Raw genomic sequence first — 26,372 nt, 5'->3', positions numbered from 1 at the left:
GCTTTCCACTGTCCAAGTTCTAATGGAATGTAAGAGCCAGGGTATGTGAGGGAGGTGGGGCAGGAGACCGGGGTCTCCCTAGACCTTACCTTCCTTTTCCCCCTGGCGCTCACACCTCCACCTTGTCCTTCCTGTACGCACACCCATGTTTCTCTTGCAGCCCTACTTCTGAAATCAGAACCAAGTAGCTGGCCTTTGGCAGAGGAAGGGAAGCAGGTGGCACTGGGGATCCAGGCACGAGAGGACGAGCGTTAGATGACCGGTAGGTGCAGACAGGGACTTGGATGCAGAGCAACCAGGCGGGAAGCCAGTGTCTAGGAATCCCGGTAACAAGGTCAACGGTGGGCCATTTATCAGGAAGCCTAGATTTGCAATATCGAGTGCCTTGCTTCTGGTCAGAGGTGGCAGGCACTGGGGTCCATACAGTCTGGTACTTTAACCCATTATTTGCCTAGCAAAAAAATAAAACCCTGCCCGCCTGGGTTAGAAAGGATTGTAGAATGAAACTCTGAAGGTGCAGAGATGTTTACGGGGGCACCCCAGTCATGTGGACTTCATGAACACAGAGTCCAGTGCAGCGTGACATTTTTATAACTCTAGGCATCCGTGACAGTGATGGAAAAGTCAATGAGTGAAGGAGTGCGCCAGTTCTTAGAATGCAAGATACAGGTTTTCTAGTTAACTGTCATGTTTTACCGGTTAAAAATGTTCTCCCCCTCACCAAAGCACAGCTATGTGAAAGCATGTCGTTTGAGGTCACAATTCACAGGACAAAATGACACAGTGTCAGAACTAAGCCCCCCAGATCTTAGGTGTGCTTTCTAGATCTCATCTCAGGAAGTTTATTAGATACACTATATTTCTATAATTTTGTTAACATCCTTTCGCATTTCTCTAACTTTAGAAATGAGTTGTGTTGTCCTTGAAGCAGTTACACATTTCTTGCTCTTTTATGTAGACGTTGCTAGGCCGATTTTTCAAAACTTTCATATGGAAAAGATGTATACCTTCTGTTGAGTTTCTATAAGGGCATACCTTGGAGATATTGTGTGTTTGGTTCCAGACCACTGCAGTAAAGCAAGTATTACAATAAAGTGGGTCGCAATCTTTCTGCTAGTGCAGTGTCTTGCCTTCAGTTTATAAGTGCTCAATATGTGTGAAGCACAATAAAGCCAAGCACAATAAAACAGAGTCTGCCAGTATTCTGTACTATTGTTTTTCAACCTTTAGCACATGAGAATCACATGTTAAAACACAGGCTGCCAGGCCTCACCCTCAGACTTTCTGATTCTGTGGGTCTGAATCAGACTCTCAGGTGGGGCCTGAAAATTTGCATTTCTAACAAGCTCTGATGCTGCTGGTCCAGAAACCAGGGACCATCCTTTGAGGACCATTGTCCCGGGCTTAGTGATAGTTTTGGACTGTGTGCTCTGCGCGTTGCAGCCAGCAAGGCCCTCCCTGCTGTCCATCCTCCCTTGTTCCTCCTACACCAACCAACCTGACTGTTCCACTCTTTCCAGATCTCTTGTTGTCCTTGCCTCTCCAGGCGACCCACTATTTGTGACCCTGAGATGCTCAAGGCCGTTTGCTGGGAGTCTCCTCCTCTTGACCCCTCCTTCATTTCTGGCTCCTGTCCTTTCTTCTTTACCTCCATTCTGATTAAATGAGTGTCTTCTGGCTCACACTTACCTCTCTACTTACAGTTGAAGACTGTCTTCCCATCCCCTGGGGGAAAAAGGCTTCTCCCAGCCTGGCCTCACTTTTACATCTCCGCCTAATTACTCCCTTCCCTTTCCCTGCCAATCCTGCTGAGCAGGAGTCTACGGTCACTGAAGAAGATTTGTGCTCACCTCTCGTGATACAGATATTCTGTTCAATTCCAGGCATTCAGATTTTCTGTATCTATAATGAAGGAAAGACATAATTTTTTTAAATCGTGGCAAAATACACATCATGTAAAATTTACTATCATTTTTAAGTATAGAGTTCAATGACGTTAAGTACTGTCATGTCACATTGTTGTGCTACCGTCACCATCATGCAGCCACAGAACTCTTACAAAACAAACTCCGTACCCATTAAATACTAACTTCCCATTTGCCTCTTTCCCCAGCCCCTGGCCACCACCCTTCTGTCTTCCGTCTCTGAATTTGACTCCCATAGGTACCAAATATAAGTCGAATCGTACAGGATTTGTCTCGCTGCAGCTGTTGTTTCACTTAGCATGGTTTCTTCCAGGTTCATCCATGCCCTGGTATGTGTCAGAATTTCCTTCCTTTTTAAGGCTGAATAATATTCCATTGAATGCACATACCACATTTTGTGTATTCATTTATGCATCCGTGGACACTAGGGTGGCTTCCACCTTTAGACTATTGCAAATAATGCAGCTGTCAGCATGGGTGTATGGGAAGGTATAATATTGATTAAAGGGGACTTGCAACCTCAGGTCAGATATTTAGGCATTTGTAAAGCAGTCTTGGCTTTATCTACCCATGCATCCTCCAGCATGCCGTCCCCAGGCTTCTCCATCTGCCCTTAACCAACACTACCCTTGCTGTGATGGCCAGGGACCACGCACTTGTCAAGACCAGTAGCCAGTTCGGTCTGTGCACCCAGCTGGTTGCCCCTCGCTCGTTCCAGGGCCTCTATGGTGCAGCTCCTCTCCTGCCTCCCTGCCTGCCTTGGCTCATCCTCTGCTGTCTATTCCCTTTATCCTCTGCTGTTATCGTCCTGCAGCCTTTCCTAGGGGAACTCACCTGATCCCATCGCCAGGGGCTCACAGGTCTGTGTCTGCAGCCTTGTCATCCCTGGTCAGTTCAGGTCCCATGTATATTACGTCTGAACACCGCCCCTGAGTATCCTCGGATCTTTCCTCTGCTCATTCAACATAGAGCTCAGCATCTTCTTTCTTAAAAATAGACACAGGTCTGTGTCTCCAGCCTTGTCCCCCATAAGCCTCCACAGTCTTCATCTTAGAAACCCTGGGGTCACTCTTCACTCACCCCTACACCTGCACTGGACAGATCTGCCCATCACACCTGAGAAATCCCTCCTCCAGCCTGCCCTCTGTTCCACCCCCGATAAAACCGGATTTGTTCCGAGGCTTCTGCCATTTGCCTCTGCTTTTGCTTACTGTCCCCAACAGGCTCCTCATACCTTTCCCTCTTTCGCTTTGCTTCCAGAAAGTGTCCTCTACAAAAATACTTAAGATCACTTCATTCTCCATGGGTTCCATGTAACCTGGCTCCATCTGGTCTTGCTTTCCCCCATCTCTACCCCAGACCCCGCAACCATATCCTCCCAGCCAGGGCCTCCCTAGCTTTAGTGGTAAAATGCAGATTCTGATTCTAGGAGTCTGACAAGCTCACGGGTGCTGTTGAGACTCGTCCGCAGACCACATGTTGAGGAGTCGGACTCTAGATCTCTGTTTCATAAATAAAGTTCTCCCAACATATTTTCATTCTATAACGCAGGAGTTTAACATTTTTGTGTTATAATTGTAATGTTTTCTGTCTTATGCAAAGTTCATCATAAAACTCTCCGTCATAAAGGCAGATTTGTTCTTGCAGTGATTATTTGCTACTGAAAGATTTTCAAAGACTGAGAAAGGCTTCAGTTTCTTAAGAATTTTCAAATAGGTCCAAGTGCACGAATGTGTGTTGGGGCCTCATGAGAATGTTTCCCCCGTCAAGAGGTACGCACACAGGGTTGAGGTCAGTCTTGCCAGCTTCTCTAGGACAGATGTCTCTTATTCCGCTTCCCCCGGCTCCCCGCCCCGACCCAGGGCCCAGCTGGGCCGCCTCGGAAGGTGGCTTGGCTGAAGGGGAAGGCGACTCTTGGCCTTCCTCTCGGAGACAGGCGTAGAAACAGGTGATGTGGTGTGGGAAGACCAGGTTGGAGAGGCAGTCGAGCCTGAGGCCTTTGGGGGAAGGTGCTACCTGTCCTAGGAGAAGAGCGAGAGGGTTCCTGGCAGCTGGACCTTGTAGAGGGCCACGCGAAGCCCGTTTTATGACTCTTAATAAGGCTTTACTGGGGTTGGGGCTCCCCAGGAGCTGGGCTTCGGCCTGTGAGAGCAAGGAGGGGGTCACAGAGGGCAGGAGGTGGAGCCAAGTGTACCTGGGGGAGACTGGCTGTGATTGACGCACTGGGAAGGTCAGAGAAGCAAGTCTCAAATAGTGAAGAATCGGGTTCTTGGGGTGAGGGGATGGATGGATGTCAGGGAAGGAGGTTGCCACTTTTAACTAGCCGCTCCCAAAACTTCGTTACCTTCCTGTCCCCCCATGATTCTAAGCTCTTTAGTCTGTCACTAAAGGGTTTCGTGATCTGGCCTCTGTCTGCCTTCTGTTTGTTCTTGACTATTTTTTCTCCTCATTTCTAGGTCCCAGCCAAGTGACTGTTCCCCACATAAAATGCAGGGGTACTTCCTCAGCCCCTAGCCTCCTCACACAGAATTTTCTCTGCTAGGCTCTGGTGCTCACTGTTATCTCTTGGTGCGGGTTTTAAGCGTGGGGTCATCTCCAGACCCAGCCCCCTCCCCACTAACTCTGTAACCCCCGTCGAGCCTCCTAATAGCTCTATTTCCTCATCTCCACACTTAGAGTGACAGGTATGTCCACATCACGAGTGACGGTTCCATAACGACAAGCACGTCTGGTGGCGCATGATAATCAGGAAGTACTCGTCAGTCATTGTTTGCTGGTTGTCCCCCAGTAAGTTTGACAGAAGGACCATGGTGTGACATTTGTCCACAGGTGAAGCCAGAGGTCCCAGAGGTGGAGAGAGCTGTGATTTGTGTGTGCTGCCCTGGGCAGGAGGTGCTGAGGCGGTGCCGCTGTGGGGTGAACGGGGCGTGAAGGTCGATGGAGCTGAGGAGGAGGCATTGGAGGCCTGGGGGGAGTCACTTTGGGGTGGAGAGCAGACCCTCCCAAACGTGAATGTGCGTACGAGATGACTCAGATTCTTTAGGTCCGGGGTGAAGGCTGAGATTCTACTTTTTAAATAAGTACTGGAGTGATGCCGATGCCATCGATGCAGAGTCCCACTTTGTGTGGCATTGGTCCAAAACATGATTTCTGGTGGGGAGGTTTGTAGAGAAGAGGGTATAGAAAAAGCAACCCAAGTACAGCTATGCAGCTTTCTACCCAGCTGTGTGGTCATACCATGGAATGGCAGGTGTTCCCAGGTATCTGGAGTCTGGCAGGATGGATTGGAATCAGATCGTCAAGGATAATGGATTAAGGCAGTAGGGGCCCCTGAGGGCTTTGGAGTAAGTGCTGGGTGATTTGATTTTGCTGTTTGATACTCCATCCTTCAAGGTCTAGCTTTGCCACTAGAATCCCCTTAGAAGCGGTTTCCTTCTGCTCCAGGCTGAGCCGTGGTCACACCCTAGACAAGGCCCCAGCAGCCAGTAGTGCATCCTGTCTTCATAGCACTTACCTCACTGAAAGGTCATTATTCATGCATCTCTCTGACAAGCCTTTGAGTTCCCAGAGGGCAGGGACCTGAGATAGCCTCTTACTCACATCTGAACCCCAGCACCTGCCTTGGAGCCTAGCTGTAGCTGGTGCTCATGAAATGCCTGAGACGTCATAGGGAGGGATGGATGCAGAATGTTCATGAAAGAAGAATGTGTAAAGCCCTGTGACTAAAAGACAGCCCTGAGAGCCAAGCAGTGAGTTGGGGTGCCTGGGAGAGCAGAGGTGTGGATAAGGGAAGATGGTTTAAGGAGTCATCAGGACCCCAAGCAAAAAGGCCACAAGCAACTTCAGGAGATAGAGTAGGGACTAGGAAGGGGTGACTGAAGGGGATCAGATTTGGGCATCAGCTTTAAAGAGTGAGAGTTGGGCCGTGAGTTCCCTGGAGGAGTGGAGGGGTCAACGGGGGAATGGGAATTGCAGTCAAGAAACCATTGTGGTCTAAGATCTAAGAACAAAGCTGCTTTTCTTCTGCTTTCAAGGAGAGGACAGGTGCCCAGATATAGGCTGATTGAGGTTAAAGAATTTCAGCTTAATGAGGCTGGGAGGAGCCAGCAAACTGGGGCCCACCACGTGCAGGGTCTAGAGCACACTCACAGCCCTTGGCACATTTAACCTTAACCTCGGAAGGGCCCTGTGAGGTGGGGGCCATGAGCTCCCTGAACCTCAGATGCCCTGTGAGTCAGAGTCCACCTCATCTTCCTGAGGAGGAAATAGAGTCTCAGAGAGGTTTGATAACCTGTCCCCAGTCAGAGCTGGGAAGTGGAAGAGTCAAGCCCGGACTGGGGTCTGTGGGCCAGGGGAGTGGCAGATGGGGCATCCCAGCCTTGGAGTGAGATTTCAGGGCCGGAGGGAGAGTGGGATTTCAGGGGGCAGGGAGGAGTGATTGCAGGTGAGGGGAACAAGGTCGGAGCTGTGGCGGGGTCAGGGCTATTGGCACCAGGTGCTGGGGACAAGCCAGAGGAAGAGGAAGCCAGGTCGTGTGAATGCAGAAATGGGAGAGGAGGCGGTAGAGAGTCACGGGGTTGAGGTTTAAGCAGTTACACACCGTGGGCACCAATAAAATATCAGGTATCAGGTGACAGCATTTTTTTAAAGGTCTTTCAATTTGATTTTCTTAACTCATTATTGCTTATAGACAACTTAGGAAATACAGAAAGGTTGAAAGATTAGAAAAACTAACAATTATATTTTTATGGTCCTGTGAGTTCCTTTATACTTATGTTATAGTTGTGGTCATACTGTAGATGCAATTTTATAACCAGCCTTTTTTACGTAATATTCTAATCGTTTTCCGTGTCATTATGAAGTCTTCATGGGTATCCTGTGGCTATTTTGTGATTTACTTAACTGGCCCTCTAAAGTTGGAAATGTGCTTTTTTGGTTGTAATTTTCAGTGTTATAAATGTCACTAGGAGGAAAATCTTTGCAAATGAAATGTTCAGGTCTGTATATATCCTGTTGGTAAGTTCCTAGAAATGGAATTGCCGAGTCAGACCACCTCCCAGCATTGCTGGAATGATACACTGTTGGGAGTGCTGACACAAGCCTCCTAAAAGTACTAGTGAAAGCCCCGTGGACACTAGCTGTTCGTTCGTTCACTTGTGTGTGCATTTCACCAGCACTTATTAAGTGCCTGTGGGGAGAGACACTGTTCACTGTGACCGGTGTAGCAGAGTAACAGCTGCCAACATCTTGGGCCTGACTGAGATATGTGAGTGTTTGATCACCCATGATGTCCCCCATCCCGGAGCCTGGGACAGCCTGTGGGCCTCTGTGGCTGCACTGTCCAGGCAGCACTCACTTGTGAGTCTGGCGCTGCTTGCTTTCCGCTCTGTAACGCTTAGCGATAAGGGACGTGCTGAGTGTGGAGTCCCCCGTTTTTTTTTTCAATCCATGCATTCCTCACATGTTTACTGAGCACCTCATGTTTGCTCGGCACTGTTCCAGTTGTTAGGGATACAGCAGTTAACGAAACGGTCCCTGCCTTCAAAGAACTTCATTCTAGGGGGAGGTGGGGTGGTGGAAATCGGGAGGAAATGGGCAATCAACCACAGTGATATGTCCGCTGGTGATAAATGCTAAGGAGAAATATAGAGTAAGGGAGATAAGGAGAGATCGGGGAGACCTCACTGAGGTAGAAATTGAGCAGGTGTTTGAAGAAAGTTGGGGAGAACCAGGTGGAGGATGTCCGAGGGAAGGGTGTTCCAGGCGGAGAGCAAGTGTGAAAACCCGAGGGGGGAACAAGCTGGGATCACCACAGGAACAGGAAAGGGGGCAGTGTGGCTGGAGCAGAGCGGGCCAGGGAGGTGGCCCTGTGTAGGAAATGACCTAGGACCCAGGGTTCATTTTTTGTTGTTGTTGGGAGGTTTTAGAGCCAGAGGGCCACTTAAAGGAATTCGGACTAATCGCATACCTTTTCGTTGCTTATCTGCAGTGAGTGATCACTGAGGCCTGTGTTTGGTGGGGAAAGCCCTGGGAGTGAAGTCAGGACTGGGGAAGTCGCTGCCTCCATCTGCCCTTCAGTGCCCTCCTCTGTGCAATGAGGGACTTGAACTAGGAAACCGGTAAGGATGTGTTGAGCTTTCCGGAGCCTGGAACCCTCTGCCCTGTCATTAGTTAAGTATGCTAGTTAGATCTTGGATCATTTTGGTTTAATTGTGAAGAATGTGTAAATACAATTGTTGATATATATTTAGTTCTTAATATGTTTAGCCTATCAGATTTACTATTTTGTTACAAGCAAGAGTCAGTCAGTTGTGGGAGGTCTTGCTGTAGTGATAAGCAGCTGGGTGCGGAGTTTATCCACTCAACCATCCATTCATCTCACAGTTCATTATTGAGCACCTGCTAGGTACCAGACTCTAGGCTAGCTGCCTACACCACAGTTGTGATTTTTAGAAGACCCAGACCCTGCCTTCATGAAGTTCACGATCTAGTGCAGTGATGCTAGCCCTGCCAGAGGATCATGACGAGGAAGGGACCCTCGTCAGAAAGAAACAGGGGAGCCCTTGCTTCACATCGTATGCAAAAATTAACTCAAAATGAATCAATGACCTAAATATAAGAGCTAAAGCCTTAAAAACCCTCCTAAAAAAAAAAAGGGTGAATCTCCATGACCTTGGATTTAGCCATAGATTCTTGGACGTGACACCAAAAGCACAACAACAAAAGGAAAATAGATAAATTGGACTTCGTCAAAATTAAAAACTTTTATGCATCAAAGACATTATCAAGAAAGTGAAACGAACCTCCGGAAAGGCAGAAAATATTTGCAAATCGTGTATCTGATAACAGTTTAACATTCAGAATATATAAAAACTAACTCAACAACCCAAATTGTGATAAACAACCCAATTAAATGGGCAGAGGACTTAAATAGATATTTCTATGAATCTACAAATGGCCAATAAGCACATGAATAGATGCTCAACATCACTAGTCTTTAGGGAGTTGCAAATCAAAACAGATCACGCCTACTAAGATGGCTAGCAAAAAAATGGAAAAGTATTGGTGAGGATCTGGAGACATTGGAACCCTCTGACATTGCCGGTGGGACTATAGGACGGTAGAGCTTTCGTAGAGAAGTTTGGTCCCTCAAAAAGCTTAACAGAATTACCAGATGACCCAGCAATTCCTCTTCTAGGTACGCACCCAAAAGAACTGAAAGCGGGCTCAAACAGATGCCTGGGCAGTGACGGTCACTGCAGCACTATTCACGATAGCCAAATAGCGGGAACGAGCCAAGGTGAAAGGGTAAACAGAATGGGAATATTATCCTTAAAAAGGAATGACGTTCTGACACATGCTACAACACGGATGACCCGCGAAGACCTGCGAAGTGAAATAAGCCAGATACAAAAAAGACGAATATGATGTAATTTCACTTATATGAAATAATCCAGAATAGGCAAATTCAGAGAGACAGAGACTGGCGGTTTCCAGAGGTTGGGGGAGGGAGAGAATGAGGAGTTATTGCTTAATGGGTACAGAGTTTCTGTTTGGAGTGATGAAAAAGTTTTGGAAATAGTGGCCATGGTTGCACAACATTGTGAATGTAATTAATGCCTCTGAATTGTACACTCAAAAATGGTCAAAATGGCAAATTTTATGTTCTGTATGTTTTACCACAGTGAAAAAGACCAGAGCAGGTCGTGCGCTATCCGGGAGATTTTTGTCAGATTTTCGTCTGATTTTTGTCAGGAGCCGCTGGGTTTGGGTTCCACTCTGTGCCAAGTCGCCTGAGGCGGTCTTTAGCCTGGTTCTCTCTCTCGGTGTGGGAGTTGAATGGGTTGACAGGTGTAGTGTGTCATGGGTCATGGGAGATACTCAGGAGATGCATTCCCATCCCCTTTAACTTCATACTTCCAAAGTGAAAAGATTATTCTGCCTGATAGAAAAGACAAAACAGTAAATCTGGTGGTTTTACCCAGATCATCAGTACCTGATCACCTGTTTTGTCATTTTCCTGCAGGCTTTGGTCTAGCCTCATCTTCGGTGCTTTTACCCTCAAGCAGGGTGCAGCTGGTCCCCACTTCGCAGACATTTGCGTCTGCCCTTGATCATGTGCTCCTTCCCCCTCCGGGTTTACTGTGGGTACTTTTGGAAGTCTGAGCCCTACTCATTAGAAGTCATCCGAACACCGAGCCATAACTATGATTCCACTGGGTGGAATATTATAAACCAGTGAAGTGTTTGATAGGAGGATAATGGGAAAGACTAGGCTGTGTGATTGTATAGACATTGCAAGTACTACTTTTTCAAAAGTACCCCAAACAAGATAGTGCTGTTGGTTTTATCTGACGTGAGTGCCGCAGCTGGTCTGCTTGACTGCCCCCTCATCTTCCCCTCCAGGGTTAATTGCCTTCCAGTGGGCAGAGCCAACTTGTTTATTTCGCAGCCATGGAGTAGACTGCACTGCCCAACCACCTCCCTCAGCTGGTTGCAAGACCCTCAAGATCTAGGTGCTGTGAGGCCGTCCTGAATTCTTCTGGAGACCCTGGCTCCTGCCACACCCAGGATGCCACTCTCCTCCCCTACCCCCACCCCCCGTTTGCCAGTTTCTCCACCCCCTGAATGTCATGAGATCCTTGGCTTAGAGCTGGCATGTGTGCCCCAGAGGTGAGTGGGCAAGGGTCTGGTTGAGCTCAACCAGAAGCCCAGCCTCCCAGGGACTGTAGTGCATCTGAGCCTCCATCAGGAGTCCTTGCAGTTCTGAGGTCAGTGGAAGCAGGTGCAGTAGAAGGGGGGTTGGCTGGTGCTAGAAGGAGAGCTATTGGTCATGGGGTAGGAGAGGCCCCAGGCCAAACCTAGGTCCTGGCCTCAGGAAATGAGGTGGCCCACTCCCGCTTTCCCACTGCTAATAATTAACCTGGGGGTGGCCTCCTGTTGAGCTAGAAGGGCCATTAGATGTCATGTGCACTCACTTCAGCCCACGCCTTTTACAAAAGTGAGAGGAAGTCACTTACTACATTTCTGCAATTCTGAAAGATGTGTTTCACATTTTAACTTTTCCAAAATCTGCACAGTCTTTGTAATCAAAGGGTACTTTGTACTGTTTCTTTAAATTTTCTGAAATACCTGTTAAGTTGTCATCTTAGAATGGAGGAAATATGGTAATTCATACCCAAGTCATTACTCAGGTTTCTGATGTTGCAGAATCGATTAGGCGGGGAAAAGGTTTCCTGGACCATTTCTTCCCTAAGAGGAAATTTACCAACACATGAGCTGTGGGGAGTGTTTATGAGATTATCTCAAAAGGTAAGAACATACCTTTACTCAGGAAATTTCAGAGACAATAGTGATTAAGTGGGGCCTTTTCCCCTTAATGAATCACCTGTAATTCACCTTCCTTCCAGTCATGTGGGCCAGTGGACTCACTGAGCAGGTATATGATGCCCTGCACTGAACTTGGGATCAGCTCCCCGTTTGGAGTCCAACTGTGTGGCTTAGGCATGGCTCCCTGAGTCTCACCTACCAATCTGTAAAATGGGACTAGCCGTGCTGCTCCCAGACCCAGTTAGGAGTAATGGGTGTGAAAGTATTTAGCAAATGCTGAAGCCCTATGGGTAGGTCCCTTGGTTGCTCCTTGAGACAGGAAGCTGGGGAATGGGAGCAGCCTGGGGACTGGGAGTGCCATGGGTGGAAAGGGTTGGTAATTCCGAGTCAGTACTCCCAGTAGCTGGTTTTGAGAAGTGTCTGCAGAGGGCCAGGCCCTCTGCTGAGTTAGGTACAAGATCGCTGCTCCTCAGAATGATTTGTAGATGAGTAAACGGAGACTTAGAAAGTTCATTTATCAGCTTGGGAGTGGCAGAGCAGAGACTGGAACCTCAAGTCGGCCTTGGAGCCTCCAGGCAGCAGTGCCCATGGTCCGAGTTGTTGAGCACACCTGGAAATCTACAAATGGGTTGCATTTGTCTGTATTCCTAGCTCCCAGCTCGTGGAAGGCCTCAGTACAAATAAATACAGCAATAGCAGCAATGGAGATTTTTGTTCGATTATTTCTAAATTCCATTACTCTGATTATCGTGTTGGCATGCCCTTATGTCTCTTAGTTAATATAGTTTCTTTAATTTCCTGACCTCATCTTACCAAGACATAAAGCCCTGGAAATCTGACTAGGCTGCATGAAAATACATTTTATCTTGGTTTCTGGAGGTGCTGGCAACCAGCAGGATTACCGTACCTAATATAACGTGAAACGGCCCCTCTGGCTAAAGCCTTAGAGGCAGTAGATTTTAAAGCTGAAAAGAGGCTCTAAGATGGGAAACCAAGTGAAGAAAAATGGAGTAGCAACTTCCCAGGTCACTTGGCTGATTAGTGAAAAACAGAGTGATGCTTGCAGTGAAGGAGTGGAAGGTATTTTTCTGTGTTTCCTTGAGATAAAATCATGGCGAGGGATGCTGGTGGTGAGGAATAGGCTTCTCTAGCCAGGCTGCCACTAGCTTCAGACTCCTTGGCAGAAACGGAGCTGGCAGGATGGTCTGGCTGTGAGATTCCAGCTCCTTGGCTGGGATGTGCTGCGATTAGCACATCTCAGACCATTCGAAGTGACTTTAGCTGTTTTCTAAAGGCTTCTGCTTTGAGCTGTACAGGGGTGGGGACTGGAGCCTAAGATAGAAATATCATGGACTGACACCCAAATGGGCGTGTCTGTGCCCCGAGGGCAAATATTAGCACAGTATTTTTGTAAAGTTTATGCAACTTGATTCATGTCCCTGTAGAGTAAATTTATTCCATCCTGTTTTCCAGTCTGGGGCCTAGTGGAACTATTCAGAGGGGGAATGAAAAGATTGGTAGCTTAATTTTAGGGAGAACTGCTCAATAGAAAACATATTCATTGTCTATATTTTGAGCTTTACGTATTGCTTTGTTATCTGTTCACATTATTTTATCCCCTATTTCATGGTTTGATGGACCATTTTAGTTTTTTTCCAAGATTGAGATATCTATTTAGAAATATTTCCCATGAGAAATCCATGTAAGGAAATCCAATTTTGAACGGTGCTGCTCTGAGTAGGGCTTACATATACAGAAATTTAACCTTGGCGCTGTTGAAACAAAAGTCATAATAGAATCTTGATCCCAGAAATTCAATTCATTTGTGCTACCCCCTCGAGTCTTATCCAGCTTCTCTGTTCGATTACGTCTAGTGATGGGGAGCTCCCTCTCTCCCAAGGCTATCCCTTCCATAGTAATGCAGTCTGGAGTGTTCAGAACTCCTCTGTTTCGTTTCTTCTTCTACCCCTTGAACCCTTGGGGTCTAAAATAATCTATCTAATGATAGTGATAAGTACCATCAATTGGGCCCTGCTAGGTGTCAGTTAATTTGCATACATATTCAGTGCTTAAAACAACTTTGGAAGGCAGAGAAAATGTCCTTCCTTTTATAGATAAGGAAACCGAGTCTCAGAGAGGGAGAATGATCGCTAATTTCACACAGCTAATAAACGGCTAAACTAGCGTTCCAACCCATATCTCTGCCGGACGTCATCGCCGCTGGCCTTCCCACAGCCTCACCCCGCATCCTGATTCTCCTGTGTGACAGCCCATTGGATGTTTGAAGAACCTAATCCTCTCCCTGAGATTTCTCCAGGATATCAGTTATTCCTTGTGCACTTTTACTAAACCTGTTTTCATGGAGTTGCTGCACTGTCCATGCCTTTTTCGTCCCGGTCTTTGCACACGCAGTGCCGTTTCTGGACTCTTGCCTCTACCTGGCCAATTTCCCTTTGCCCTGCAGAATTCCCCAGGAAGCCTTTGTGAGCTGCACCCCCACCATTCCACCCCCACTGAGAGCCTTCCCCCTGTTCCTCTGGCACCTGGGCTTTCATCTCCCGTAGAACTCGAAACCCCAGGCACCCCTTCCACGCTCACCCGACTTTCTGGCCTGGCGCAGAGTAGGTGCCCCATAAATGAATACCATGTGAGTAAATGGTTTGGAATTCCTTTGCCAAACCAATACCAAAGGCTACAAGTAATTATAAACAAGATTGATGAGTCTGTGCAATTGTAGGCCATACAGCTTGGATGGGAATTTGGCCGATTGCTTAGAGGCTATTGGGATAACTTTTCTGGAGGTCATTCTCCTTGGCAGGGTTTGGTTCAGTCTTCCTTGGGCTGACTCGTGTCTCCTCTTTCTCCCAGGAGGCAGACTTGCTGGCCTCTAAGGTTTCTGGGTTCACCGAGTTGGCACCTAATGGGAGACGTTTACCAGGCACTGTTCAAAGACATACTTGGGAGAAGGCCGAGTCACAGCCCTTCTCAGTTTTCCCCAGCCGACATGACACAAGCTGCCAAGAGCGTCCACAGGCACAGACAGCCCTGGGAGGGTCAAGTCCTAGGAAATTTAGGGGGATATAGTTTAGTACTGCACCATGATAACCTTTTCCTAAACATTAAAAATAAATAAATAAATAAATAGATAGATAGATAAATAAATAAATAAATAAACAAACCTAAAAATCTTATTTTTTAAAACTCATGAAAATGGTGTTAAAAGTCAGAGTGGTCACCTCTGGGGAAAGAGTCACGTTTGGAAAGGGGCATGAGATGGCTCCCGCCTCTCTTCCTGAGAGCTGTGTGCTGCAAATTCATGCTTTTTCCCTCTCCGTGATAGAAGGGCGATGACTTCCTATGCTCGCGAGTTAAATGTGCTTTCCGATCTCTGAGGAGCAGACTTGGTGTTTAAGTTAGCTGGCTTCCCATCCCAACCCTGAAAACTCAGCTCACGGAACACAAGAGGTGGGTTTCCCTTTATAGCAACATTACCTCTTTCCCGAGGCTGCTTGCAGCTCCCATGGCATTCCTTATCTTGCCCTTCAGGGAGCTTAAAACTGCTTCTTGTTATCCTCCCAGTATCAAGTATAACTTTTTTATTTTGTTAGTTTTGCAAGTGTCCTGGTGTCGAACCTATAAATAAACCCCAACTCCATAATAAAACAATTTGTCATTTTGAAGCTGTATGCGAACAAGGGTGCTAATTACAGGTCTCCCTTTGAACAAACTAATCCTACAAATTACTCCACCCAGCTTCCCAGAGGTTCCAGTTGGAGATCCACTCCCTGGACAAATTACAGAATCTATGAAAGAAATGATTTGATCCCAAGATTGTACTTCTGGAGTGTTAGGATTAATCATTGCAAGATAATCTGAGTATTGAGCTATGTTATTAAAATGACTTGTGTGAGCGTTTTCTCCCATGTGGAGTCAGAGTTAAAAACTTTCATAAATGCATTCACAGACGTGTTTTTATAAATAAAAGGTATTAAGTACTTTTACATATGCATGTCCAAATTAAAAGTCTTGTGCACCAATATTTCCATTGTCATTTGGGATTATTGAATTTATTAGCAGGCTTTAAACTTTAAAGAATTATAATTTTTTCAATATGTAAGGCTCAGGACAAATTAGTTTATTGGCTTTAATGTTGAATTAACATGAAAATGCCTTCCTGAATGAATAGATTTTTTTCTATTTTAATAAGTATTCAGTAGTGATATTTACATTATAAGCTAGTTTTAAAAAGTTAGTATATTTATCTTATACAGTGTCATACTTTAGAAATTAAAAAAGCCAACTAAGTGGAAAAAATGTCAGAAGGTACTTTGATAAATTTATGAAAATTATAGTCATGAGGAAAATTAAATTTCATGTGCCAGTCGTATGGTAATTTTGTTATCAGCTATACATAATTTGAAATTGAAATAGTATTTATGGAAGTGTTTTCTAGTCTATAGGGGCATTTCACAAATGAAAATTAAAATCACTGATTTTTAATTAGTTGGGCCAAGTTTCACTAATAACATTTGCAGAACCTAATCGTACAAAATGCACACATCTTTTTTCCTTTTGGTTTCTTCCTTCTGACAGTGGCAGTTGACTCACCATTTCTGAGGAAGTATGTATAACAGAAGGCTCTGTGGTCCTTTTTTTATAACTTGGATATTATGAATCGTTAAGAATTGCCGTCTGTGAAAGATGTGAACTAATTTGAAGGAACAAGCCAAGACATCTGGTTATATAAGATCGGGTGATAGAATTCTTTCTAAATTGATGTTGTTTTCATGTTGCTTTCTTCCCCTTTGTTATGACAACAGCGCTAATTTCAGCACTGACATATAGACTGGAAAGTCTGTTACTGCAACCCCTTAGGAAATGCTTCGCCGGGACCAGGTTTTAAACTGCAGAAACCTTTTTTAGCTCTGGGATCAACTTGTAATACAGACAGGAAAACTGACATGAGGTGCCAACCCCACTGAGCCCCCGGTGTAGGCACAGACAGTCAAAACTGAAAGGAACCTCGGAGGTCATCTAGTTGAGTGTTTTCCACCGCATGGTGCTTAGACCCTCTGCATCAGAGTCTGCTGGGGGCGCTTATTAAAAATCAACTTCCAAATGACAGCTAATGCAAGGCAAGGGCTTGGTTTGTTTAAGTTAGGATCAGGAGGAAAGAAATAAAAGACATCAGAACAATTTGCAGAATTTTAATATGGACTGTATTACTTAAGTGCTTTATCGATGTTAAATTGCCTCGGTGGGATCATTGTGCTGCAGTTATGAAATGTCCTTGTTCTGGGGAGATACATGCTAAAATATTTAGAGGTAAAGGGACATGGTATCTATAACTTACAAGTGTTCAGCTTAAAAGCATTAGGGAGGGGGATGCAGGAGAGGGATAAAAGCATAGGTGGCAAAATGTTAACAGTTGAATCCAGGCCAACAGGGATGGGGGTTTATATGGAGTTCTGTTTTTCTTGCAACTTTTCTAATTTGAAAAAATGTTTAAGTTTTAAAAATACAATTTCCTGGGTCCTTGCTCAACCAGAATCTCTGTGGGCGGTGCCAAGAAACTGTGTTTTAACAAGCTCCCCAGATAATTAAGTACACTTAAGTCTCTGGTTAAAAAGAAAGTCTGATTTTAATCAGACTTTCTTTTTTAGCAACTTAATAAAGCCTACATTCTTACAGTTTCATCTTAATCTAGTGCTTGATAAATGATCAGTCCCATCCGGATGTCTGTAAATTTTATCTTTAGGAAGGAATACCCCACATTAGAGAAGTTTAAGGAACACTTAGGCCTCGCCTTAAAGAGACCCAAAGTAGAAGCTGTCCTCTGTGAGGTGCAGGCAACAATCAGAAAGTTGTTTGTTTTCCTGTTGGTACCTAGTAAAGTTGTGATTCGAGGGCTCCTATTTGCACCCCAAAGACTCGGTGAGCCCATAAAGCTGCCCAGCTGCTGTGTGTTTACAGTGAAAAAGAGAAAGCAATACTGGCATCACGTTAGCAGCTAAACAAAACATTTACCTTAAATACATTAAATATTGGCATCCAATGAGAAGCACACTTAATTTTATGAGTCACCTGTCTAGCATGGCTGATTGTACATGAGTGTTTATTACTTTTCTGTGCTAGAGATGCCACTCTCTATCTGATCAGGTATCTGTTGGGTCTCATAGTCCCCCCACACCCTCAAGAAAGGAGAGTTCTTCTGGGTTAACTAGGGAAGAAGAGTTAGGGAAAGGGAGGGGAAAATTGAGCTACAGAGAAGGCCTTATATAATGTGAGAGAGGTTTTTTGAAATAAGCTGAACTGTGAGTGATAAAGGGTCCATGTTTCCTTTGACAAGGAAGGGTGGGAGGTGACGTGCTTTCCTCTGGTGGCCACAAGGTGGTAGCATTGGCCTAGGTCGGCTTGCTGGTTCAGGTAGTGAGCCACTTGTGGTTTATGTCTAAGGTTTACTCAAAATAGATGTTTATAAATCAGGACTACTTGCTTGCTTTTGTTCTTTTTTAACTGGAACTTGGACTCTTCAGTTAGAGGGTCTAAGTTCTTATTTTGAAAAAAGGGCGTGAAATAATAACACTCATTCTTTTAAAATAATCAAAGTGGAGTTGAGCTGCTTTCTAACGTTCTCTAATGGAGAAAAGTGGGCTCCTCTCATTTCTCTCTGTGGTCACAGTCTTGCGAAATAACAGAGTTCCCCAGGTTAGCATGTAGGCCCTTAGGAAATAAAGCATTACCTCTTTCCCATCTCAGGCTCCAAGGCAAATGAGCCTAGAAGGGTTGGTGGTAGAAGACTACAACTCTGAACACAAGGTCTCTGGTGTGCCACATGCCTGGGGCGTGGCAGAGTGCGGCAATGTGTTGCTGCTTTTGGATCTACTGGGTCTGTAGAGCAACTCAAAGGTGTATCTCAAAGGTAGCAGCTACCTTTTAACTTTAGCAAGTTGTCTTTATTAAAACAAATAGAATTTTAAGAAATGAAACCTTTATACATTTGTAAGGCATTTGAAATCGGGATTGCCTACAACATATAGAATCTATAGTCAGCACAAGATGGCGTTAGAAAGCTTAGCACTGTTAATAAAATGTGTCCCATATTGTGTAAGCACTTTACATGTGCTAACCCTAACGCTCACTGTACTTATTAGGCTCCTACTATGCACAAAGTGAGGTTTTGCCTCTTTAGATTTTGCAAGTATAATCTTTGATAAAAACTGTAGTCACAGTAGAACCTGTATTGTTACAGTGCAAAACAGATTCTAAAGCAAAGAACAAGCTTGGCTTCCAAATTGTAAAATGCATCAGCTGTAGCTGTAATCATTTGTGGTTGGAGAGGCCAGACTGTTCCTGGTTGGGCTGTGGCTTTGTTTAGAATTAAGAGACTTATAAAGGAAGCCATAGAAACCCTGAGTTCCCCAATTGCTGTGGTACAGGAAATAGGGCAGTCAGCATCCATTGTCCTGACTGGATTGTTTAAGATATAATTTCAAGACAATTTGAAAACATGGCTCGATGATGTGTTTATTCAGTATCAGGCTCCCTTTTATCAGGGTTTGCTTTAGGGGCAATTGTGGGATGAACATTTCTACAACTTTCATGAAAAGCCTATTTGTGACATTGTCATTAGGTTCCAAGCCCTTTATGTAACAGATTCATATGAAGAAGAAAAAGTATATCTGTTCTCGGTTGCTGGTCCACTGTCAGCTGGGAGCGCCTTTAACTATGGTTAATAAGACCCCACCAGTAACCACATTGGTGCTAGTGTCATGGAGCCACTCAGGTGAGGAATAGTTTGAAAATCAGTGCCTACAAGTGGTGCTTCAGCCCATGTGACTTTTATATGGTGGCTCCTATTAGAAATCACCTTTGGTTTTTTCCTGTCCAGGGACAAAGCGTGATTATCTGTCTTCGCTGTTCTGAGGAACTGCCTGGCTTTCCCAAGTGTCCCCAGAGTGAATGGGTCAGGTTCTGCAGAGCTCGTGTTCCAAGTCCGACCATCCGAAGCACACCCTGAGGTGCCCTGAAAACCTATTTTCCTAGCCCTTGACTGCCTGGCCCTTGCTCTGCGAGCTTCCCAAAGGGAATGTCATTCTCTGCCACACCCCAAGATGTTGAATCACCATCAATGGGTGGGGCTAGTCATATTTTTAAAAAGCTTCCCAGGCGACTGATGTGTACCTCCCACTAATGGGTTCTATTGTATCTTTTTTTTTTTAAATCATAACCCACCTGAAATTCTTAGACCAGGACTAAACAATAAATTTGACATTTTAAATTCAGTATGGTTAAAGTATTGTGGAACACATTTGTTGTCTTTTGATAACTCTTGGTGTTACTCAGAAAATGCATCCCTGCTTCTGATGACATTTTCATTGGAAATGGCAAGGTGGGGGTGGTGGGGTGGGTGGAATTTTATGTTACTGAACAAGTTTCCTTCCACTGCCGGTCTCAGGAATTTTTTTTTTTTTTAATTATTATTAATAAGATTCCCTATTCCTATCTCCAGAAGACCGGAGGTTCACCGAGTTCCTTAAACAGTATAGGGGACCACGTGTACCCTTCCTTTACTGGATGTATCTTCTTACACAGCATTCAAGCCCCTTGTGTTTTCACTTCCTGTAGCTAATCTATGCCCATGTGGCTCCCTGCGACTTGATTCTCAGGCCTCCTGTCTGCTTTGTCCTCATCCCTCCCTTGTTACTGATTCCCAGATCTGGCCCTATCCTGACATTGGTGCTGCTTTTCCAGTTATCTGTAACTTGCCCCTCAGTGTGGACCCTAGATCAGCTTCAGTATCACCTGGGAGACCGAGAAATGCAGACTCTGAGTCTGCATCTTGTTACAGTGTGAGGAAGCCTGGTCTATGGGACCATCCCCATGCTGCATTCTAATTGAAACCCCCACTAATCCCACCTGCTCCCATCAGCCCCTTTGCCTACCTGGTGGTACTGCCGTTTTTCCAGACTACAAATTTCGACTTCATTTTTTCATTTCATTCTGGCTTTCATTCATTGATTCATTCGGAAATGCATTGACTGCCTCCCAGAGATAGGTGTTGGAGAAGCAGATATTATTCACATCATCAGTTATAAATGTGAGATTATGAGCACTGTAGAAGAGAACCTGTAACACAAGGGAGTGGTTAGGGACACCGAGAAGGCTCCCCTCAGGAAGCGATGCTTGTGCTGAGCGCTAAGGCGTGGACGGGAGTTAATCACGTGAAAAGCAGGAAGTTTTCCAGGCAGAAGAAACAGCATGTGCAAAGGCCCAGTTCGTTATAGAACATTTGCAGAGATGGCTCTTAAGATGGCTCTTAAGTCCTTCATCTTTATCTGTTCTTCTATCCAGCCTTGTCAGATTTACAGCTTTTCATTCCCTGTCAGGAGCTGGCCTGGTCACTTGGCCCTCTTACCTGCGTGACGGGACCCTGCGCTCAGTTCCACACTTTTCCGGGCTATGAGTCCACTACTCCACAATTATCACAGTGAAAACCACTTTTCTTTCTGTTTTCTGAATATACCGTGGTCAGATTCTAACCTGCCCTCTAATTCCCTCTTTATACGTGTATTCTTAAGTAAACTTGATGTTAAAATGTACATAAGGTGCACAAATCATAAATGTGCAGCTTGATGGATTTTCACAAAGTGGATACACCAGTGTCATTAGCACTGAGATCAAGAAATAGAATAGTATTAGAATCCCAGAAGACCTCATACCCACCTCAGTCACTATACCCAGAGATAACTACCATCCTGTTTTCTATAAGCATTAATTAGTTTTGCCTATTTTTTAAACTTTATGTAACTGCGTTCATGCTGTAGGTAATCTATGTCTAGCTGCTTCTGCTCAACATAACATTAGTGGAACTCATTGTGTGTAACGATAACTCTTTTATTTCCTTGGTTGTATAGTCATGCATGGTGTGACTATACAATTTATCCATTCTCTTTTGATAAGGCTTTGGATCTTTTCCCATTTGGGCGATTATGAAGATTCTTGTACATATCTTTTAGTGAAATGTACATTTTTCTGTTGGGAATATGCCTAGAAGTAGAATTATTGTCACAGAATATGCCTATGTTCAGCTTTAGGAGATACCATATCTACTCGCCAGCAGTGCATGAGAGTGCCAGGTGCTCCATACCCTGGACAGCACTTAGTTTTGTTAGGTTTCACTGTAGCTATTCAGGCTGGTGTGTGGTACTATTGCTTTGTGGTTTTAATTTGCATTTCTTTGACAACTAATATGGTTCCCATAGTCTATTGATTCATAGCTCTTTATATATTTGTGAATATATATGTATTGCAAATATTTCTATGGGTTGCTTTTTATTCTTTTAAATAGTGTCTTTTAATGAATAGAGGTTCTTAATTTGAATGTAATCTAATTTATCATTAAATATCTTCATTAAATCATTTTTATACCATATTAAGTTCTGTAAAACCTTGGGGGTAGGATGCACAAATATATAAAATAGTAAAACATAAATAAAAAATTAAAAGCCTGGGAAGTATATAGAAATTAGAAGATTTTGATCAGAGAGATAATAAAACACAAGCCATATAATTCTATGAACATGTTATAATTGAACAATAAATTTTGCTTAGAGCGTCTCAGAAATCAAAACTCAAACATGGTCTGTTATCCAGTTCTCATTATCTATGAGGTCCTTGGTATCGTGAAGATCAAAGACAGGTAAGGAGTGGGTCTGCTGTGAGGTACATTCACATGTAACTGGCAATTTGCGTGTCAAAGCTAACAGGTATTTCTTCTGTTACAGCTTATTCAGCGATAGTTATGACCTCCCGATTACGTGCGTTGGGTGGAAGAATTAATAATGTACGCACCTCAGAATTACCCAAAGAGAAAACTCGATCCGAAGTCATCTGTAGCATCCGCTTTTTAGATGGCTTCATACAGACCTTTAAAGTTAATGTAAGTTCTTTAAAATTAAAATTTTTTTTGAGTTAATGCTCCTAAGAAATAGTTTTCATCTCTTGGTTTATAAGATGAAGAAGAAATTATTTTAAAACGAAAGCTTGAGATCTTAGATCTTGTATGTTGACATCAGACTGGAAATAACCTTAAAAACTTTGTCCACATTCTCACTTCCACCTGGACTGTCTTCCCCCTTCTTCTTCGTGGTGTGAACTTGTGCGATTCTTAGATGTTACTACTTTGTCAGCTTCCTGAGCTAGTTCTCCGATAATGGTGCCCTGTATGTGCTTTATTAGAGTCCATGTCTCATTGCATTAACAATAGTTATAATTATTAGGTAATATGTCGCTCTTTAAACCACGAGCTCCTGGAGGACAGGAAGTATTTCCCCTGTGCCTGGCACAGGGCTGGGTGCATAGCATGTGCTCAATAAACGTGCAGATGGATGGGTCCTATCTGGAGGGAGGGCCTGGCTTCTCCCATCTCAAGCCCATGGCAGAGGCAGGGTCAAGAATGAGGTCTCCAGCCAGCAGTAAGCTGCTTGAACAGTAGTCATTCCTGCTGCCCCAGCCCACCCCAGTTACCACATAGCATCATAACTTTTGCCCGTCTCTCCCATCCTCTTCCCAGTCCTTAAGGGGTCAAGCCCAGCCTGGAAAGTTTAATGTGCGGGGAAAGGTATCAGAAAGAGAAGATCTGGGATGAGAGAATAATGGGCGAGGGGATTTGATAAAAGGCCACAGTAACCTAAAGAGTAACAAAAACTGACACCTGCATCTCTTGTCCCACCCATAAGTTTGCTTCCTGCTGACCCTGGGTCACTATGGACCTTAATAGCTGAGCAGGCAAGGGGAGAGGGCAATTTGCATGAAGTCACAGTCTGGTGGGGACTGGGACTCCATCCTAGTCCAGGGATAGGACCGTCGCCAGATGCCTTTGCTGGGAGCATCTTTCTTTAAGAGACAAGACGCAGATGGGTGACGAAGGACATGGGAATTTGGGCCCCCGTGCCTGGAAGAGAGTGGAAATGGACAGTAGAGACAGCTATTCCCCAACTTGTACCCAGCTCCTCCATCCGTTTCCACAGCCACCCAGGACTGTTCCCGAAGGCCAAGGCCCCGTTCTTTTGCCAGTGGGCAATGCTATTGTAGTAGAGGGACAAACCCCAGCAAGGGAATGTAATTGTGTAGTTAGGTGTCTCTCAAATCTAAAGAACATACGCCTGCGATCTATTTCTTAAGTCAGTTTGGAAAAGAACCGTCCTTTAGGGCAATACCATCCAAAAGAACTTCCTGCAGTGCTGGGAAATGTTCTCCAGCTACACTAGGCAGTGCAGGAGCCGCTAGCCACATGGGGCTATTGAACACTTGAAATGTGGCTAGTACACCTGAAGAACTAAATTTTATTTTATTTTTTTTAATTAAGATTTAAGCAGTCTTTTGTAGCTCACAGCTTCCACTTTGGCCAGTGCAGCCCATGCAGATATTTCTTGGAGTACCTCAGAACCCGCTAGAATGCATGTCAGAAGTAAAAATCCCTGTCCTGCCTAGATACTTTGAAACATACTCTGGTGGTGGGGCTCGAGCATCTGCATTTTAACTGCTCCCCGTGCAGTCTCGGTGCACGTTGCAGTTTGGAGAACCACTGACTTAGGGGCCTTTTGTCAAGGTCGTACCTACCTCCCTCGTGAAGCGACCGCTTTGGTTCACTGAACTTTTTCCTATATCCTGATTCCTTTTTAACACTGTCATCTATTGAATTTTGTGACTGGACCAGCTCTGCAGAGGTCCCGCATCTCTCTTCCGGATGCTGTAACCTGACAGCTTAGTTTATTTCTGACTTCTTTGTTAAAATGTATGTTGTCAGTCTGGAGCTAGTCCTCAGCTGTATATCTTCTTCCTGATAAGCACGTGAATGTTTGTTTAACAACGTTTACTGAGCACCTACTACGTGCCAGGCTTTGTTCTGTGTACAAAGAATACAGCAGTGAAGAAAACAGCAAAATCGCTGCCTTTATAAAGCTTACATCTTAGAGGGAGAAAATGGACCATAAACAAATGTGTTCCATGTCCGTGGCATTATGTGCTTGGAAAAATAAAGCGAGATAAGGAGGTTGGAGGTGCCAGGGAAGGACAAGGTGTGGGGTGATCATTTTGTAGACGTGACCAGGGAAGACCTCACCTCAAGGAAGGGAAGGAAAGAACCCTGTAGTTTCCTCGAAACACATTCCAGGTAGAAGAAACAGCAGTGCAAAGGCCCTGAGGCAGAACCCCGGTTAGTGTGGTTACAGAATAGTGTGGGAGCCAGTGCATCTGGAGTAGAGTGAGCCAAGAGAATAGCAAGAGATAAGGTCACAGAGATAACAGATGTTGGGGTTGAGGGATGTCTAGAACCTTGTAGGTCATTCTGAGGGCACTGACTTTATTCTGAGTGAGGCAGAAAGCATTGGTAGGTTTGGGTCAAGACCTGACATCATCTGACTCAAGTGTCGCTCTGGATGCTCTGGCGACAGACTGGGCCAGGGGCTAAGAGGGTATTATAACAATCCAGGGGAGAGATGATAAGCAGACAGTGCGGTAGTGTGGAGGTGGCTGAGTAAACCGAGTCTGGAAATAGTTTTGAGATTTGCTGATAGACAAGATTTCAGATGTGGAAGAAGCCTCAAGGTGACCCTGGGGTTTTTGGCCTGAGCATCAGCAAGACGGTGTTGCAAGTTATAGAGATGGCAAAGGCTGCGAGAGACGCAGAAGTGCCAGTTCTGTTCTGATCACGTTGAGTTTGAGAAGCCTGCTACTCATCTGTGTAGAAATGGTATTAGGTATATGAGTCAGGAGTTTAAGAGAAGGGTCTAGGCTGGGATACACGTGTGGGTGTTACCAGGGTACAGATGGTATTTCAAGCTGTGAAACTGGATGAGCTCACCTGAGGAGCAGATGAGATATGAATGAGGTTTGATGTTTAAGGGTTGGAGAGACGAGGAAGGAACACTGAAGGAGACAGAGCAGGACTGTTGAGGCAGGGAAGAGACCAAGAGCAAGAGTCTGGGAATCCCAGGTAAGAGTGTGTTTGAAAAGGAGTGATGAGCCCTGTAAACAGGAATAAGGAAAGTACCCACCCAGAGTGATAATCCTTAACAGCCTCGGATGCCCAGTCGTTCTGAGCCGTGAACGTCTTTGTTATATCATGCTGCTGCCAGTGCTGCTTCTCCAAGTTTCCAGCAGGCTGGTCAAAGCTGACTCACATTGAACTTGAATTTGAGGGCCCGGTGGCAGCTTAGAATCTCCGTCACTTTATATTTTTCTATTTAATTGGGATCGTATGCACTGTCTCATTCAGACTGTTTAGCCTGGACTATCTTTTGACCGGGAGCAGGCATCATTAGGGAAGCTGACCTGGACATTAGTTGTCCTTAGTCCAGCCCAGGGAGCAAGCCAGTCACTGACAGTGACCTGGTATAGCAAACATGGCCTCTTATGGGGTGGGGACTGGGCTAGGAGGCTTGTTATTATAAATGTGTCCTTTATTATATTTCAATTTTTTTTGAGAACTGTGCGAGCTGTACAGAATAGATACCGGGATGGATGAGCTATGCACTCCAGAGGAAAGAGATGCAGTGTGGTGGGAACGTGCAGGCTTTGGCCCTGAAGGGACCTGAGTCAGGCAGTCAAACCATCCATCGGCCGACAGCACAAGGCGTGGAGGGAGCCTCCTGGGGCCTCTGTTTGCTCATCAGCAACTGGGATGGTGATGACGACTTAGCAAAGCTGCCACAAAGATGAACCATCATGTATGAAAAGTGCGCATAGTATCCTGTCTGGCTCCTTGTAGATGTTCAATAGAGTATAATTAATAATATATATTAAATATAAATTCCTGTAAATAATTTCAGCAAGGAGAGCAGATAGCTCTTTGACACATCAAGAGAGTATCTCATAATTTAGGGGGAGAGAATCTCATAATTTAGACTATGTGGACCAGGTCATCTTTTCCATACTGTCATGATTCCTTTATAATGGAGATGTCCTGGGCAGAGGAAGTGGCAGAAAAAGGAGGCGTGTTCAGGAAATGGTGTGTCTCATGTTCCCACACTTCAGACCAAATAATGAGACCATGCCAAAGAAGAGGCTGCAGGAGGGGGCCTGACAGTTACCTAATATCCTCCTCCTGGTCAC

At 45.0% G+C, this 26,372-nt stretch overlaps 1 protein-coding gene across 7 annotated transcripts in view; it reads left to right on the top strand.

Moving 5' to 3' along the window:
- PTPN3 (protein tyrosine phosphatase non-receptor type 3) overlaps positions 1-26,372 on the top strand; it is a 100,285-nt gene that overhangs the window by 7,345 nt on the left and 66,568 nt on the right. For 3 of the 7 annotated variants that reach the window (XM_039870663.1, XM_039870668.1, XM_039870667.1), the window contains exon 2: positions 22,043-22,197. In XM_039870663.1, the coding sequence (XP_039726597.1) occupies positions 22,043-22,197 (155 nt within the window). Of the gene's footprint in view, positions 1-243; positions 263-7,914; positions 8,045-9,123; positions 9,226-22,042; positions 22,198-26,372 lie in introns of those variants that run through there. The other 4 variants (XM_039870666.1, XM_039870665.1, XM_039870664.1 and 1 more) reach the window with 4 other exon arrangements.

This window comes from Pteropus medius, unplaced genomic scaffold, assembly GCF_902729225.1.
Source record: "Pteropus medius unplaced genomic scaffold, Ma_sr-lr_union100, whole genome shotgun sequence".
Taxonomy (NCBI): domain Eukaryota; kingdom Metazoa; phylum Chordata; class Mammalia; order Chiroptera; family Pteropodidae; genus Pteropus; species Pteropus medius.
This window is presented reverse-complemented; position numbering and strand designations above follow the sequence as displayed.